Source organism: Alosa alosa, chromosome 4, assembly GCF_017589495.1.
Source record: "Alosa alosa isolate M-15738 ecotype Scorff River chromosome 4, AALO_Geno_1.1, whole genome shotgun sequence".
Taxonomy (NCBI): domain Eukaryota; kingdom Metazoa; phylum Chordata; class Actinopteri; order Clupeiformes; family Clupeidae; genus Alosa; species Alosa alosa.
In genome coordinates, this window is record NC_063192.1 from 13,925,768 (window position 1) to 13,944,171 (window position 18,404).

Here is an 18,404-nt window from a genome sequence, read left to right on the forward strand (position 1 = left end):
AGCAATTTCTCTCCCCGATCATATATCATCCAGCACTATTTGTATTGAGTCCTTGACTAGGTGTCAAAGGCTATGACATACTATCATATTATGCGCATACATTTACATATCCTTGCCAATATATTTACATTATATCACATCATATCACAAATCGTTATCGTCATGACTACCCCTGACACTGACAACATACTGTAAATTCAGCACATGTGTATCATACAAGTAGAGCTCACTACCATCCACATCTGCAGTGTTTTTAAAGGCTTTCCATGTGCCTCAGGTCAAATAGAATCTGAGATGCCCATTTAAGTAAGGGTATAATATTCCTTCTATTTGTATTGTATTCATAATATTCTTTGTATTTCCATTTTAGTATAATTACTGAACTTCTATTATACATAGTATTACAGCACAACTTGAAACCTTGTACTGTTTTTCCAAAATGCATCCTATCTCCTATTAATTTCATGACTCCTACTGTGGCCTGGGGTTGTGCGCTACCTCAGGGCGGACTGGATCCTCGATGCCAACCACGGTGATGCAGACGAGGTTGGTGATGATGTCGGCCTCGTTTTCCCAGTCGGGCTCCGGGCTGGCCGGCAGGTCCCTGTAGGCCACGCAGATGGTGCGGAGGCCGTCGCAGGCCATGGGCTCAATCACGTTCTTCACCATATCGTCCCGGTCTCGCGGCCGGAAGTTGCGCGGTTCCCCCCCGGCATCCAAGATGGACGTGCATCTGAGAGAGAGAGAGAGAGAGAGAGAGAAAGAGAGAAAGTGAGAGAGAACACCAAAAAGAAATTGCCATTTGAAATAAATCTGACCTGATCTGCTCTCAAAAATAAACCTGAGGAAAATTAAACTATTAACTTAATATTCAATTGAGGAACCTGAGGAAAATTAAACTATTAGCTTTACACCATTGGCAGTAATGCTGCATCCATAGAGATGTGTACAGCTGCTGAAACATGGCATATTAATGAAGAAATTAAGGATTTGTATGCTAAATAAAGGCCAAAATACAACTTCACAGAATATCCACACACACTATAGGTCAGAACATAACATCAACAGACGTTTTGAGCGACTAACTCACTTCTTGAGCAGAATCTCGGAGGCTCCTTTGCTGTAGAGGCGGAAGGAACGGTCGGGGAGCTGGATGACGGTGCTCATGGACTTGCGGACGGAGTTAAAGGTGTAGACCTTGTAGAGCTTTTCCTCTGGGATCTGCTCCCTCACAGGGGCGTAGTCCCGCTTCAGGTCCAACACAAAGCCCAGCAGGCCACACTCTGTCTTATTGCCCACCTGCTTGGGCAGACCACCTTCCTGATCAGCCACCTGGAGGAGGGAATTAAGACACACATTTGTATTATAAAACAGTGAGAAACATTAGGAGCCATGACATCTGTACATCTATGTAACGTTGACTGTATTTATATGACGTATGAAGTATGCTGTACTTGTATAGCAATATAAAATGCATCAAAATGTTATGTTTGAAACCTATGATAAAAATGTAATGTAATGTAAAATCAATTGTTCTGTATGATATTATTTAAGTCCAAACACATTAACTTTAGATGCTGCAAAGAACATTGAGAGCTCTCACCATGATCTTAGATGTGTAGGCACAGTTGATAGCAATGGCACTGACTATCAGCTCTAAGGTCTTGGAGTTAATCTGGTTGGGGTCAGGAACCGCAGTGAAGAGTTGGTCACCCACAAAGGCCTGGACCACTGTCATACGGTTGGTCGTCAGGGTCCCGGTCTTGTCAGAGCAAATAGCCGTAGCGTTGCCCATGGTCTCACAGGCATCCAAGTGGCGCACCAAGTTATTGTCCTTCATCATTTTCTATAAAAAAGATAAGGTTATGGGTTAACAGAGACCAACAGAGACTATTGGGAAATAACAATTGGCAATCCATATCTGTGTATATGCATATATATATATATATATATATATATATATATATATATATATATATATATATATATATATACATACATACTGTATATAATATTGGTCAAAGTACAAAAAGTACAACAAACATATTTCCCTCATCAAATTAAGATATAATATACTTATATTAATGACCCTTTAATACCAATTTATCAACAATGTCAATATACTAACAACACCAAGTCACTCAAAATAAGGATTTTTCGATGATTTTCTTTTCTATTTAACTTTATTTAGAGTGGGGATGGTTATTTTTACAAAGGTTTACTAATAGCAGTAGGCACACAGACTGTCTGGTCAGAACTCTGTTCCAGTAAAGCATTAATCATGCATACACGAGTGCTTCCATTTGAGCACCACACATTCCTCTTATTCTGTAAATGGGGTAGCTCTCCTAGGGTTCAACAGACACACCATACACACTTTCCCTAATGCACATGTAAATTGTATCCAACACAAGCCCTAAGACCACAATTGTGGCTTTTATCAGTGACCAGATGCATACCTCAGCTTTTGGTGAGTTTCAGCTCTTTCACTCTGTTTCAGTGATTATAATTTATGCTATGGCTCAACGATCCTTGATTACTACCAAGATAGAGCAATGCAAGACGGGACAGTTTCTCACTCCGCTTCAACCCTCTCTGCTTATATTTTAATTTCTCGATATATATTCTGATCCAAGTGTCTTCCACACATACAAATTTGTCAGAAACAGTCTATTCAGAATAACTAGTCTTCCATATAAAATGTGGAAATGACAATGAATTTCTGAAATCTATTAACAAACATAACAGCGGTCCACACAGTCACTGTAATGAATTAATCTGAACTAAAAAAAAAAATTATTATCTATCCTCACAGGAGCAATTAGGCAACAGCAGAGACATCCAAACAAATTGTCATAGGGATAGCCTGGAGGTTCAACAACTCCAGTATTTGGAGAGCTGAAGTACAGAGAGGAGCTGAGCACAGATCCTTTGAAGTCAGTGCCAAACAGCAGAGTGAATGAGTCTAGCCACTTAGTGCAAGGCTTACTGTTGCATTGACAGAAACCTTCAGGTTTCTCAGAGGGCTGTCCAAGCCCCAGCAGCCATCAAGGACAACAATTACAAAAACTGTGAATGGTCCAGAAGAGTTGAGGAAATTCTACCACACTGTTATTTTCAAAGTGTTTCACACATGTTTATCCAAACGTGCTGCTTTTCCAATATTTCCTGCTTTCTCCCTTGTCAAATTAGTATTAATCCAAACACACACACACACACACACACACACACACACACACACACAAATACACACACACTTATGCACAAACATACACACACACACTGTGTGGGATGCTTGAATATATCTGAAACAATTTTGTATTGCAGCAGCTCCATGAAGCTTGCCAGTGGGCCAGGGTTAACTATCAGCTCCAGCCTTGCTCATGGGCACTGAGAAATTAGACAGCCACAGCCCTGCAATCTGGGCTCTGCCACCCTAAATCTTCACGCCTCAGAAAATAACAGTGCAATGCCAGCCGAGGTTTTAAATGATGATGTTGTCTGGGCGCTCACCTTGACGGAGTAGGCTAGCGAGATGGTGACGGCCAGGGGCAGGCCCTCTGGAACGGCCACCACCAGCACGGTCACGCCGATGATGAAGAACTTGACGAAATACTGAACATACACCGGGGTGCACTCGGCCTTCCATTCACGGCCCTGGACCACAAATGTCTCGATCACAAAGTACAGCACCAGGATGATGACCGTGATGGCCGACATGACCAGTCCTGAGTGAGGAAAAGACATATTAACATACATGAAGAGGGATTACATTAACTATGGATGGAGAACAAAAGATACAGAAATATCCAAAATATCCAGAATGGTAGGCCTACATATTGTCCGCCTTAACAATTGGCCATACTTTTCAAATAACCAGTATTTCAGACAGAATTGTGAATTAATACTCTTTTTCTTCAGTTACGGTTATTTATATTAATTCCAAAAATGTGGGAATGACTGTCCCCATGATTTGTCACTCCAAATGGCGCGATGCTATATGGCAGCACTGTGGAAATTTGCAAGAGTGAGAGAGTGGCTTTCTTGCCTGCTTTCCCGATCTGCACCGCTAGCTTAGTCAGTTTGCCCTGAAGCACAGACTTCTCTTTTTTGGACACGTTGGCTTTCTTCTTCTCCTTCTCCTCCACCTCTCCGCCCTCCGCACTCTTCAGAGGCTGCATCTCCATGGCGACGGCTTCATCCTGTTTCTTGGCTGGAGCAGGGTGTGTCACAAAGTTACTCAGCAGGTGGGATAAGAATGGAAGCACTTTCTGCTTTAATCCTCCGCAATTCTACCCATCACAGGTAGATATTAACAACGAGAAGTATGCCAAATGAATAGGCCTAAATGTAAAAGTACTGTGTGCTTATTCCTCAATCATATTTGAGGAGTGATGTTGTGAAAAGGTGTTGGCATTATATGTTTCTGTTATTGTCTGTTTTATGATCATTACCTTTATTAGGGTTATTTTCCAGAGTCCCATCTTGCTTTCCTATAATCAGAAACATGACGTTGTTTGTGTGAATTCAAGCGAATTAATGATCTTTTGAAGGGATATTTCTAGAATTACAGAATAATACTGTGGAAGGAAGAAAGGAAGGAAGAAAAGAAAGAAGGAAGGAAGAAAATAAAAGAAAAAAAGTGTCCAACAGCTACCACCACAGGGCAAAATGATGAGAGGTGAGAAAGACGAAGCAGTGGCACATCACAGATGAGTATGAACAGATGAGCTGTGTGATGTGTAGACCAGAAATCCTACACTTGCACATGCCTGAGCATTTAGCATTTAGAAGAAGAAGAAGACTAGAGTGGAATTGACAAAAAAAAAAAAAGCGAAAAACCACCATAATCCCAAAGAAGACCTATGGACTATTCCTGGACAGAGACTAGCCTAGAGTAGCACACTGAGCCCCTGGTGAAGGCATCACGTACCATTGGTGATGGTCATCTGTTTGGCCTCGACTGCAGGGGGATACAGCATAGATGAGCTATTACTGCCCTCTGAAGGGATTGGAAGTTTGGGGGGGGAGGTGGGAGATACAAGAGGGGCGATGACAGTTTTTAACAAAATAATAATAATAAGAAGAAAAGAATGAACAAATAAATTCTTTCCAAAAACCAACCGCATAAAAGTAAACAAAAACAACATGACTGGAGAATGACTAAAAATGAATGAATGACTGTAATACAGCACAGCTAGATGCTGAGCTGTCTGATTTATTTTCACAATCCACAGATACACGATATCCATAATGACATGAGGAACAATGCATGAGCATTCTTACTACATCTACATTGGAAATTAACCCCATTATGCCATAATTGCACATCAGTTCTCGAACTGAAAAACCTCGACTGCAGTTAGTGGTCTAGCTCAGGAGTATGAGGTCAACAGTCCTGTCAATCATGTCAAACTGCAAAAAAGATCCCTGTTACACCATTATAATACATAATTATTATTCGCTTTTATTCGCCATTCTCCTGACTGCAGAGCCACTTATTATTGCTCATAAATACTGTTTACGTATACTGTTTTTTGAGTACAACTTCAGACAGACTGAGCACTTAGAGACTCTGCTTCAACAAAATCTGGTTGCCATTCGCTTCTGCCTACGCCCTTTCCCCCCCTTTTCAATAATTGAGATTTACATGCTGCAGTGGAGCTGCGCTTCTCTCTGGCGCAAATTATTCAGCAGCCACCTTCTCCCTCCATCAAGACAGTCGAGAGAGACAGACAGAGGCTGAAGAGGAATAGGTCTGGTCTTGCAGCAAGCCCTTGTGTTGTGTACATATCCCTAGTACATTTCCACATACAACTGCATTGCTCAGGTCCAAATCACAGCTCTGACGCACGCCATTAGCACTTCAATAGACATGTGGGAGAATTTGAAGTCCTTCAATAAGCTGTGAGAATGACTATGAGTCAGATGAATGCTAAAGAGAGGCAAAGGGTTTATAATGGTGGAAGGTATAATTTGTGAGTCAGTATGCATATTCTGCACATAGACGCAGGTATTAACCACTAGGCCCTGTCTCTATAGCCTTTTTTTCACATTGGATTTTTCTTTCATTTTTTTTACCTTTCTTCGGTTCCTTCTTTTCTTTCTCCTCCTCTGCCTCGCCTGCACCCAGGAGAGTGAAAATGATGCCGGTCTGAGAGTTGACCCCCACTGCAGTGACCACCATCCTTCCGGATCCTTCCATAACGTGAGTGCCTAAAAGACACACAGATACATACGGTATGTACTCACAGACGCATAATGAATGCATGAATTAAGAATAAGCCAGACATTCATCACACACGAATTTCACAAGAGACAGCTCTCATACCAGTATGAATCAATGAAACATTTCATACCAAAAAACAACTTGTATCCCAGTATTAATTCAAGTACACAAACAAGTTCTGTCAACACATGTCTCAGGACGACATAAGTGAGTTGAAGTTGTTACACACAGGATTACAGCCTGTTATACATTTCAATAAATGACACACTGATATGCATCTAACTCTATAATGTATTTTGCAGTCTCCTAATTGAGGTTCTCAGATAAGGACCAAAAGCAATCCCTCCTCTCTCTGGCCAGTGCTATTAGCATGTGATCTAATTAACCGTGCGCTAGAAAGCTCCTTTGTGGTTTTAATTAATTAAGGCTACCATGTGTTGAGAGAACGCAAGAGAATGGGACATGACAGTGAAAACATGGATCCACACCAGGTAGAAGTGCTGTTGTCCTCTCCCTCTCTTTCTCTCATTCTCACTCTCTCCCTCCCTCTCTCTCTTTCTCTCTCTCTCCCGATCATTTGGCTGCAGAGGAAATAGGGGAATTTGAACCGGCAGAGATCAATGTGAATTTAAGAACCTTTCAGGGGCCACGTGACTGAGCCAGGGCGACGGGAGATTTTTCGGTGGACATTTGCCAGAGACATATCAAGGGCAGGAAAAATACCACGACTGCTGGCTGCAGCCTGGGTACACGCCTCTAAGACATTCTTCACAAAGGCATTAAAGCTAAACCCTCGCCACTAGCTTTACATCCCGTATACCACTGTCTGACATGCAATTGCAATGTTCGATTTGATCCCATTCAACAAAACATTACCAGAACTACCCGCAAGCAAATGAGTCCAAACAAATGAGTTATGTATTATTGCGTGCGTGTTTGTGCTGCATATCCTTTCTCACTGCACCAGGAGGCATCAGTGGTCAGTCAATTAAACGAGTGCAGCCCAGACTAAGGACAAATTGTGTTTTTCAGGGCGGCTGTCATTAAAGGGATGAGCAAGGGTCCCTCGTGGGCTTAACGCAGCAGTGACCCGCTCCACAGGAAACCAAAATGGGGATGGACAGGGGCTGTGTGAGTCTGTGTATGTGTGTTTGTGTCTGTGTGTGTGTGTTTGGGGAGGGGGGTGGGGGTGGGGGGGGGGGGTAAAGGACGCCTGAATCTGATTAGCCATTATCATGCACTGGGGAGAAGGGTGGAGCCAGTCAGTCAGAGAGCACAGGCTGAGGCAATGAGATTTTACCCCGGCCGTCGAGAGACATAGTGACACACCAGACACAGCATTTACTGCGACGGCTCCTCCATCACCAGCTCACACACACACACACGCAGATATACACACTCGCACACACACAGGCTCATATTTACGGGCTTAGGCTTGGGAGAGCCACCTGCCACAGTAATATTTTTTAAAACGGATGAAAAACGGGGACGACGGGGCAGAAAAAAAGAGGGGCACGGTACTTTGCCAACAACAAAGAATCCAGCTAATATTTGAAGGATCACGCCTGGCTTCCGGTGGAATAATGAACACGGAGCTCATGAAGTTTAGTGCTTTTAGAAAATGGCTGCTCGCTTATTTGTAAATGTGTAGCTTTTTATAGACATGTCCCAAGATAAAACATGTTCCATCAAGGCCTCTACAGTAACCATTAAACAGAGACAAAATGGTCAACTTTAAACACACATTTCTGTGCACTGCATAGGTTTGTCTCATATGGCAGTTGGCTCTTGCACTGCAGTGATTTAGAGTTTGCAAACAAAGGGCTTCCCTGGATTTACATTTGTGCTGTGTGGGTCTAAAGATTTCTAAAACCGCATAGATTGAATAAACAAACTTAAAGTGCAATCTATCTTAAGCTGACTTATGAAAGCAGTTTAGGTGGACATCAAGATTTATTCCTCACAAGATCCTGCAACTTACTGACACTGGAGAGGACGGTCATAAAATATAGCTTGTTCAATGACAAAACAGGGTCACATTCTCTTGCTAATTTGAACAGTCATAACTCACAGTGGAAAGCTCGTGACAAGTGCTGGTCAATCAGGAATAACGTATGGCCCCAAATGCATTTTAGCCAATTAGCAGTCTGCCAGGAAAAAGCCATTTCACTCCCAGATAACCACCTGTTTCCTCATAATGAAATTTATGGTAATCATTATCATTACATGGTCTACTCCAGCAAGACAAACTTTCCCCCACTCCATAGCTTCTCTCTTTTCTCTTCTTTTCTCTCCTTCCACTTTTAGAAAAGCTTTTCTACTGATAAATAGCTACTGGGTGTTCAGTGAAGTATGTTTAATCTTACATACAGAATGTGCATTAGCTGGGGGATTCTAAGTATTTTCTCTAACACCTGAATATGATCATTAATATGATATGAAATCATAAATTGCCAGATGATTGTTTGCAAGCAACCCTCGGCCCCACAAACCCAGACTAGTTTTCCTTAATCTCTATGAAACCCAATGAGGATTCCCAACATAAACAGGCTCAGGCTAAGATAATCTTAGGCTTTAGAACTGTATAGAACATGAACATTCATGGATACAGTACACATATATAGTGACACATCACTGACACTTCACATAATACAGAGCTACGAGTACAGACACACATCTAGACCAATAGGCCAAAAACAGGACAAATACCATCATTTAAATACATTTTATGTAAACATATGAATACACATGCTTACCTAATTATGCACATATGCACACATCACGGAATGCACACACACACACACACACACACACACACACACACACACACACACACACACACACACACACACACACACACACACACATACACACACAGTAATTCATACACATTCATTGTCTTAGTACCGGTACTCATTCCTCTTTTAACATTTACCTGAGAGCAACATGGGGTCCTTGTCGGCATCTTTGCGGACATGATCAGACTCTCCAGTCAGTGAGCTCTCATCGATCTTCAGGTCATTACCCTGGATCAGTATTCCGTCGGCCGGCAGGAGGTCACCTACAGTAGAAATATAAGAGAATGACAAATGAGACTGCAGTTCTCTGCATGCACAAGAAAATGTACAGTTGGCCATTTCAGCCAATTCTTCTATTTCTTCTTTATTTTTGAAGAAAAAAATACATATACCCAAAATGACCTCGCTTATAAGGCAGTCACATGAGGTCTATAGCAGGGCATTCCACCACATGGCGTACGTACTGATCAAAGCTAGTATACAGCATTACATTTGTGGCTCAGCTAAATGCATTAATCCTGATATTTTAGTTGACAAAGGACTCTGTAAAAATCAAGACACAGCGGTGTAGTAGAGAGTCTATTCAGGTCTTGTTAAATAATACTACTAGCACTGATTTTATTTATTTTTCCCAGTATAAAATATAACAGTGGTCGATTGACTGGGCAAGACTGACCGTATTTGACCTGAGCCACGTCCCCCACCACCAGCTCAGCCACGGGGATCTGGATGACCGTCCCGTTGCGCACCACGGCGAAGCGCTGCTCCTGCTCGATGCGGCTCTGCAGCCCGCGGAACTGCTTCTCCTTGCTCCAGTCGTTGAAGGCCGTCACCAGCACCACACACACCACCGACAGCAAGATGGCCGCCCCCTCGATCCAGCCTGCCTCGGCCTCGCCCTCGTCCTCCGCACCGGATGCAACATTCCCACAGGCTGGAGTAGGGAACAACGGGGAGGGAGAACAGAAGAAAGACATGCATAAAGAAAGAAATAAGGAGGTGGGGGGGGGAGTAGGAATCCATCTGTGTGCACTCCTCATCCCTGCCTGCCTACATCACTGATCTCTGATCATCTCAACATATTTATTTCTACTTGGTCCACGTAGCCTCTCTCTCTCCTCTGGCCTCTCAGTATGAGCTACATAACCAGAGATTAGGGTTAACACAGAATCACATGGGTGGACCATCGTGTGCCTATCCTCTATGATCAGAGCCTGCTGCTCGGCCAGAGTCTCTGTCCTTCCCACTGCCTCCTCCCTTCCTCTCTTCCCTGATCCATGCTCTACATCAGTCTGGCTTTTCACTGCCCCTTTTTCCTCCTTTTTACCTCAACCTGTCATTTAGTACTCCTTTTTTTATTCGACACTCTCTCACTCTTTCTCTTCCTCACTCCCTCCATGCACCCTCATCCGCTAATATACCCTGCTTCCAGGGTGCTGCTGGAGTCAGCGGCTGGGGGAGATGATAGCAGTAATCCCCGCACAGTGTGCTGGGCTGTTCACCCCCTGCTTTATCCTGGCCTTATCTTCATGCTCTTCCTCGCTCTGACTCCTCTGCACAGGTTATTTAGGTCTCCTCTCTTTACCTCCCTCCCTCTCTCTCTCTCTCTCTCTCTCTCTCTTCCATCGCTTCTTTAATCTTCCTTACACTATTTTTTTCCATCTCTGCCTGTAGATTTACCTGATGAAGGTCTAAGACCGAAACGTTGCAATTTCTAATAAAAAATAATTGCTTGCAGAATGGTCAGTGTGCGGAACTCTTTCTAAGTTTCCATCTCTGCCTCTGCCATTCTGTTTGTCTTTCTCTCTTCCTCTGCATCTCTATATCATTTTCTATCTCTATCTCTCCTTTTCTTTTTCTTCTCTCTCCATCTATATATTTCTCTCTCTCTCTCTCACTCTGCCCCCCCCTCCTTCTCTCCCCTTACCTTCACTCTCCTCCCCTGGTGGCTGGTAGAAGGACAGGCCCAGAGAGATGAGAGCGGCGACTTCCAGGATGATGAGGGTCACGTCCTGCAGGGCTTCCCACACCAGCTCCAGGAACGTCTTGGCCTTCTTAGGTGGGATGAAGTTCTGCCCAAACACCTCCCTGCGCTTCTCCAGATCCACAGCGTTATCCGACAGACCTTTCAAGTAAGGAGCAGACCATGGTTACCTCACACCCACCAATGACAGTTATTCCACACACAACAATGGCAATTACCCCACACATACACTATTGATGGTTTCATGGATACCCAGAGGTGGAGGGATCACAAATACCTTTTACCAAACTGTAAATTGTAATAGAATCATTGTTGCTTGCATTTAAACACAGCACAATTAAGAATTTTCATTTTCTGTAAACGGGATAGTATAGCAGATACTAGTAGGCAATTCCATGCAAAACGGTCACGTCCATAACGCCAACTAAATGCGATGGTGTTTGTATGAGAATGATTATGTAAAAAGTTTTTTTTTTTTCATTTAAGTTCTACAACCAAGAAGTGAATGCTCAAATTTCAAGTAATCATCATTCACATCATACCATGCCATAGCATTGTGTTGGAATTATGGACGTGACAGTTTTGTGTGGAATTGCCCTAGTATAGATCAGTAGATCATTTACTTCTTCCTGTAAATGAAAATACAGCATTACTGTGTTATTGTTGTTTTTGTACAAATCCCTTTTGCATAAAGTGTACATGCTGAAAACAGAGCCCTGCCGTCTTCTGCCACGTTGTATAAACAACTGGTACCATTAAAACATAATATCACCCAAGAGCTTCCCTGGGTTTGTCACGGTGTGGATATATATGCCATTTAATCTCATTCGGCAGGGAGACGGCCAGTGGGTTGGGCAGCTTGGGGCAGCTTTCATTTTACTGATGGTTCTCGGCCATGTTCATTCATCATCACAAGGATCAGTTGAGTGAAAAGAGTACTAATGCTGACAAAGGTGCGGCTCGGCTCGACTCGGCTCGGCTCACCGGTGAGGAGTTGGGGTGGGGGGGGGGGAGGGGGGCCGGGCAGATGGTGGAGTCAGCGTGTGTTTGCCTCTCTCTGGGGCGGGAGCTTTGGCAGTGCCGCTTGGGCAGACTGTCACACACTTCTCATGTCGTCCCCTGCCAATCCTCACCTGCTGCTGCTGGCATTGCCCCTATCTCTCAACCCCCCCCCCTCTCACTGTCTCTCTTTCACACACGTACACACACACACACACACACTCTCGCTCATCACTTAATTTACCTTCCCAAGCCTCTCACAAATGTATGATTAATGCGGCCTCTAAAATCATTAAATATGTACAGGCATTTTCATTTAAGTTTGCTCTTATCAAAGAGTATTGTCTAAGAATAAACTTTCTGAGTACAAATACAGCAAAAATGAAGAAATTAACAATGCGAGTGAAATTATAAGAAATAAGACAAAAAAGATCCAAAAAAAAAAAGGCCATTTCTTGCCAAGATGTCACCTTTACGTATTACTCATTCACATAATTTGCCAACAGTTGCCATGGTAATATAGGTTCATGCACAAATGGCTTTTCTTTAATCAAACTGTTTATCTTGTTCATTGAATAGTTTAAATCATTTGCTTCTGAAAAAATAACCTCTCACTTTAACAGTACAAGTCTAATTCTTCATAAAATTAGCACTATGATTTAAGAATAAATGCTTTGTACCACATTCAGAGAAATACCTGTTTCATTTTTTTTTTAATCTTTAAGACACAATCTGACTGTGACTATGATTTATACCACAATTGCAATAAATACATCATACCTCAAACATGCAACAGCTTTACAATAACATTTGTTTCTTTCAAGCAGATTGATTTTAGGTTGACACTGACTAATTCTAATCCAGAAGCCCATATTGAAATGTGATATGTCCCTACAGACTCCACTGCTTCCACTGAAAGTCTTTTCTAGCAGTGTGGATTTGACTGTGGGCTTCATTGATGAACAGGAGGACGCGTCTGCTTCTCATTCTCACACCCACCAGATCACTCGCGCTTCTGTAGCTTAGCAACATGACATGAAAGCGCGTGTGGACAGTCGGGGACTGCTAGCTGATGATGCCCCACACAAAGGGAGATGGCAGCGCGAGGGGTGGAGCAGAGCGGTGAACACAGGAGTCAAAGGGGACCGCATGAGCCGCTGAATGGACTGACATACAACTGTGTTCGAGACACTGAGGTCAGCTAGGACATGGACACTGTTCCGGGGAACTAGACAGCAACGTGTAATGGATTAGTATAGATTTATCATCTAACATATGGATGCTACGCAATGCTGCTTATAATAGAGATATGGCACGTAATTGGAGGAAGCTGTATGTGCTTCACCAAACGGATCTCTTGACCTTGTGGCAGCACCAGTGGAGATATGTGGGCACTTGAGTGACCAGAGAGCAAATCCAACAGCATACAATTTTCCAGATCAGAACAGAGGGGAAGAAAATATATCACTCCACAGATGCCTTAACTGTAAAGCCTTTCAGGTTCATCTCATGATGTTACCATTTAAAACCATGTAATAGCCTATGTGTCACATAAGACACATCTGACAGACTGCAAGTGAATACTTCACACTAGACAACAATGCAAACACATCCAAAGTTCAGGTAGAAATGGAGGTATATAGAGGTAAGCAGGAGGAGATAAGAAAAACTCCTGTAAAGTTTCTGTTTCAATAAAAAACAGTTTTTGAATAGTCTTCTAACTCACTAGTACACCCACCCACAGAGAGCTGTACTGCTCACCTTCGTTGGGTGAAGTCTTGAGTCTCTGGCAGAGGCCCTCAGTGCTGTCGTAGATCTCCTCGATCTTCTGCAGAGCTTCCGGACCCCTGAGCTCCATGAGGTCCCGGAGCTCCTCCAGGGTGGCCCCGAAATCCCCTGCATGGTTAACCTCTCCTCCGCCTCCAGCTGCCCCGCTGACTCTCTTCTTCTTGGGGTAAAACTGAACTGAGCTGTTCGCTATGTCCCCCATGGTGCCGTGTGGAGATGGAAGACGGCTGGCTCCTTATACTGAGTACTGTATGTAAAGGGATCTAAGAGTGGTAGTGTGTGCGAGATAAGGAGAGAACATGAACTGGTCGGTTCTAATGGGTTCTGTCTTTTAGTCTTCCCCCATTCCACTCCCCCCAATTCCTTGCCTTTGGCACGCCATTTCAGGAACCGTGTGCGGGAACCAGTTGAGTTGTCTGTGGCTGATGCGCTAGCCTGTTGTTTGAGTTAGTGCAGTGCTGGCTTCTATCTCCTTCTGAGCGTGTATTCCCCAGAATGGTGGACATAATACCAAGTCATCTGCAGTTGAAATCTACTGAGCTGAGCAATGAAAATATTACTATTCTTCTAAATTAAATTATTATGTGTGACTTTGACAGTGGAGAGGTGGGACTTTGATGCGTGAAGTGCTGAGAGGGTTCATAGAATCTGTAGAGGACAAATAATGTGCGATTACAATTCTACAAGTGCATGGGAAACTTAGAACATAGTCCTTCTCCATTCATAACAATACTTAGCATTTCAAAAGAGGTGCAATATTTGGATGGAGGATGCCTGGTTTCACTATCTGTATGTGATGTATTAGACCACCCAAGGGGAGGAAAAAAGTGAGACAAAAATGGCAAACAGCATAACTTATGTATGAGTTGTATTGATGTGGAGTGTATTGATTGCCTAAGCTGGGAAGTTTAAAGCCTCTTTGCCTTTAAACAGCATGGCAGGAGGGTTGACAAAGAGGGACACCCGACAATCATGATTGCTCACATTTCATAGAATGCAATGACAAGTTTCAGCACTAATTACATGGTGACATCAGATATTTTATGCCTGTCAATCTAGCAGTTATTTTAGTTTCAGCACACCAATTTATCATGCATAAATCATTTGGTTTTTGTGATAAGGTTTGGAGAGATTTGTCACTGATTGATGTTTAGTTAAATACAGATAAAAACACAAAAGTGGGTAATGTGTTAACCACTGAAAATAAGAATTTTAAGAATTCTAAGATTCAATTCAAAGAACATATTCTTGGATGTTAAACTACTGAATAGGCTAAAACTAACATTATGTATGTTAAATGACCTTAAACGACCGAGAAAGGAACCTTTATGTATTCAGGATAGACATTTAATTCAGTATTGAGACATAAAAACTTAGCCCAGATTTCAGCCACAATTAATTAATGGTATCACGAAACACCCCATAAAGGGATAGCACAGTGGGCCCTGATTGGTCACAGTGGCCAGTGTGGACATTTCAATCACCTCTGTCGGATTTGCCCACAATGCCGCCTTCTGAGCGAATAAAAATGCCCAACGCCAATAGAAGTGAGGGGCCGTACTTGACGTTTACACAGAATTAGCCAATCCCAACGAGGGAGAGGATTTACGAAGGTGACGCTCACTACCATCATGCCCTACAATTTAGGGTATCAGCATCGTTTCCCGACCATTGAACTGAGCATCTGTACCTTTCCTGGTGTTTGCTACGCAAATTTCGGAGGCGCATAGACATAAATGGCACGAAAATTACCCATCCACATATAACAATAGCATATCTGAAAGCCATTCACCGTTTGCTTATTATTTCGCTCCGAGCTGACCTCAAATGATGGGCCATATAAAACATGCCCTTTACTTGTCACCTTCAAAGATCACCTTGGTCCACAACTCGCTCAATCTGGATTCACCCAACTCTCTAGGCATATATATCAGGGTTTAGTACTTAGCTTTCTATTTGGTTTATTAAGTCTTGTGTATTTTGCAGCTTTTGTAAAAGAATAAATGCATGGCATGAATGCGCAAAAGGATACGCACATACAGAGTGCATCAACGTGATTGCAAGGAATGATGCATTTTTTTTACACTCTCACAAAATTTGCTAAATATGATCTCAGCAGAATGCCGGACAGAGTGTCACACCAATGTGAATTAGGAGTTGCCTCTTCTGCAAGGTTACTAATGGACACCGTGTTGAATATTTATAACCTAACGAATCTATCAATATACAGCTATTTCAACATGGAGCGACATTTATTTCGCAAATACAGTGCACTAATAGTATCTGATGTTGGCGTCCACGCATGAATCTATTTTATTCCCTGAAGCACGCAAACGTAGGTTGCATGACATGAAAACCGGCTGGTGTCCAAACACTGAATCATAAGAAGTATTTGTGCTGACACAACAGCATACCAAGTGTCAATTATCGATATCTAAATCCTGCATGAGTTCACGTCACGTAGGAAGAGACATTTACCAAGACCCAAGGTTGTTCAGGATTTTAGTCTTTTTTTCTCCCCCATAAGAAGACAAATACTGATTGGGTATCATCATGTTTGTTAAAACTGTGATTCAGTGTAACAAATTAGGCGCGAACTGCTAGGTCAGACAATATATATTAATAGTGATGCTTAGGAGATTAATAGTTTGACCTGTGGCCTACAAAACGTAAACAAGATATAGTGTTAAGCTACATCAATTTGAAAATGATGGTGTGAGGGAGCAGAAATATGGTCAGATTGCATGCATGCACAGGATGTGAGCCGTGTATTAATATAAAATGTACCCACTCACCAGGCCATGCTCCAAGGACGTTTAACGGTTAGGTTGGAAAAACCGGGGAAATCCAGCGTTTTATTCTTCAATTTTAATTTAAATCCGGCAGATAAAGTCCGTCTGGATGATGGGATGAGTCGACCGACGCAATATTCCATCAGTTGATACTCTATAAATCAAAACGTGTTATAATAGTAGCCTAGGCTAAAACTGAGCTGACGTTTGTGTGGAATTCATTTTATGCGGAAGAAAATGAATGATGCAGATTACATATTAACACGTCCGCATACATTATAACAAATCCAACACCAAGTTGTTGTCACGTTTGCCGGTGTCGATGACATATTTTTGTTGCAATGTCTCTTTTTCGCGGGTTAATCAGACTAACCAGGCTCCGGTTGAGTAGGTGATGCGCGGTTCGGTTCTACATGCTGGAAGCCCGTAACGCGCCGACTAGGATGATGGCACCATCCGAACGGGGCTGCTCTCTGCGACGAGTGCGAGGGGGAGGGGTGGAAGGATGCCGCCGCGCTCGACGCTCCCCTCCTCTCTGTCTCCTCTCCTCTCTCCGCTCGCTTCAACCCCTCCCCTGGCCTGCCCGCACAGTCATGATAAACCACAGTACACACCGGGACAGAGGGCCGGAAAGCTCACATCCCTACCAGCAGATAGAAACAGAAGATTACAGTTGATAAACCATTGTTTTCATATGAATGCCTGCATTTAACAAAATAATATTATAGACATGCAGTAACCTAAAAATAATAATAATAATAATAATAATAATAATAATAATAATAACAGGCCTAATTTATTATTATAATCATTTTAATAATAATAATAATAATAATAATAATTGTTGTGATGGGTGATATTATTATTATTATTATTAGATTTCAAATTATGTATTGCGTCAGTGCACATACAGTAGCCTACGACGAAGATTTGACATTAGCTTTGACCATTCCTACTCCTTCAGCCTCATACCTGCACTGGTCATCCATCAGTGGCCGAAATGAAATTAATCAGCTCTCCCGAACTGCTCTCTCTCAAGACCTCTTCCGTGTGTGGCTAGTGTCGGGCATTAATTATGAAGCCTGCGCGTACATTCAGCTACATGGACATTAAAAAAAACATTACACACTCGACAGGAGTTGCAGGAGGAAGGCGGCTGGAAGTGATTGAGACTGTGACCTTCATCTGGTTCAACCACAAGACCACTGTAAGGACAGCCAACATGTTAACAGACAGGAAACACCTGACAGGAAGGGTCACGGTTGTCAGAACTTTATGGGACAGTAGAAGGCAATCATGAATATTTTTGAAAATGTCAATTGATCTGTGTACTTACGGCCACATTCTGCCCCTGATGGGCTCAGATAACATAATACCCCACCAATCCAGGACATCTTGGAATGCCCAGGTGTTGCTGGTAGCCTACTTCAGATTGTAATGAAACCGTGATCAGACAGCTGTCCATGTCAAAGAGTCCATTCAAAATCCATCCAAAATCCTACTAATACTTGGGAATCCCAGACATTTGGAGCTTCTCTCTATCACAGGGGAGATGTCTGAATCCAGGAATTAGATACTCAAAGAATGCAGGATGTGAACATTTCAGATACACATGGGAGGTGACAAATTCCTTGTGTTATAGGTAGGGGATTTCCCACAGCAGCCAATCAGCAACCAAGCCTATTTAACATAAACAAAAAACAGAGCAGCCTTTGTGAGCATTTCACTGGGGTTATCAAGCAGGTACCTTCCTTCAGTGCTTAATTTTTTAGGCACCACGACACCTCCAGAAGGCTCAACAGTGCTGTCTGGCA

General features: G+C 42.7%; 1 protein-coding gene across 6 annotated transcripts in view; it reads right to left on the minus strand.

Annotated features, from left to right (window-relative positions):
• Positions 1 to 17,119, minus strand: part of LOC125293490 (plasma membrane calcium-transporting ATPase 3-like) — a 29,841-nt gene extending 12,722 nt beyond the window's left edge. For 2 of the 6 annotated variants that reach the window (XM_048241419.1, XM_048241422.1), the window contains exons 1-13: positions 16,594 to 17,118; positions 13,772 to 14,446; positions 10,955 to 11,152; positions 9,704 to 9,961; positions 9,165 to 9,290; positions 6,082 to 6,216; positions 4,934 to 5,002; positions 4,455 to 4,493; positions 4,049 to 4,213; positions 3,514 to 3,728; positions 1,604 to 1,846; positions 1,091 to 1,332; positions 499 to 733 (exon numbers count right to left, since the gene is read on the minus strand). In XM_048241419.1, coding sequence (XP_048097376.1) covers positions 499 to 733; positions 1,091 to 1,332; positions 1,604 to 1,846; positions 3,514 to 3,728; positions 4,049 to 4,213; positions 4,455 to 4,493; positions 4,934 to 5,002; positions 6,082 to 6,216; positions 9,165 to 9,290; positions 9,704 to 9,961; positions 10,955 to 11,152; positions 13,772 to 14,000 — 2,154 coding nt within the window. In that variant the 5' untranslated portion in view covers positions 14,001 to 14,446; positions 16,594 to 17,118. Of the gene's footprint in view, positions 1 to 498; positions 734 to 1,090; positions 1,333 to 1,603; positions 1,847 to 3,513; positions 3,729 to 4,048; positions 4,214 to 4,454; positions 4,494 to 4,933; positions 5,003 to 6,081; positions 6,217 to 9,164; positions 9,291 to 9,703; positions 9,962 to 10,954; positions 11,153 to 13,771; positions 14,447 to 16,593 lie in introns of all 6 variants that reach the window. The other 4 variants (XM_048241421.1, XM_048241423.1, XM_048241424.1 and 1 more) reach the window with 3 other exon arrangements.
• Between the last annotated feature and the right edge of the window lie 1,285 nt (positions 17,120 to 18,404).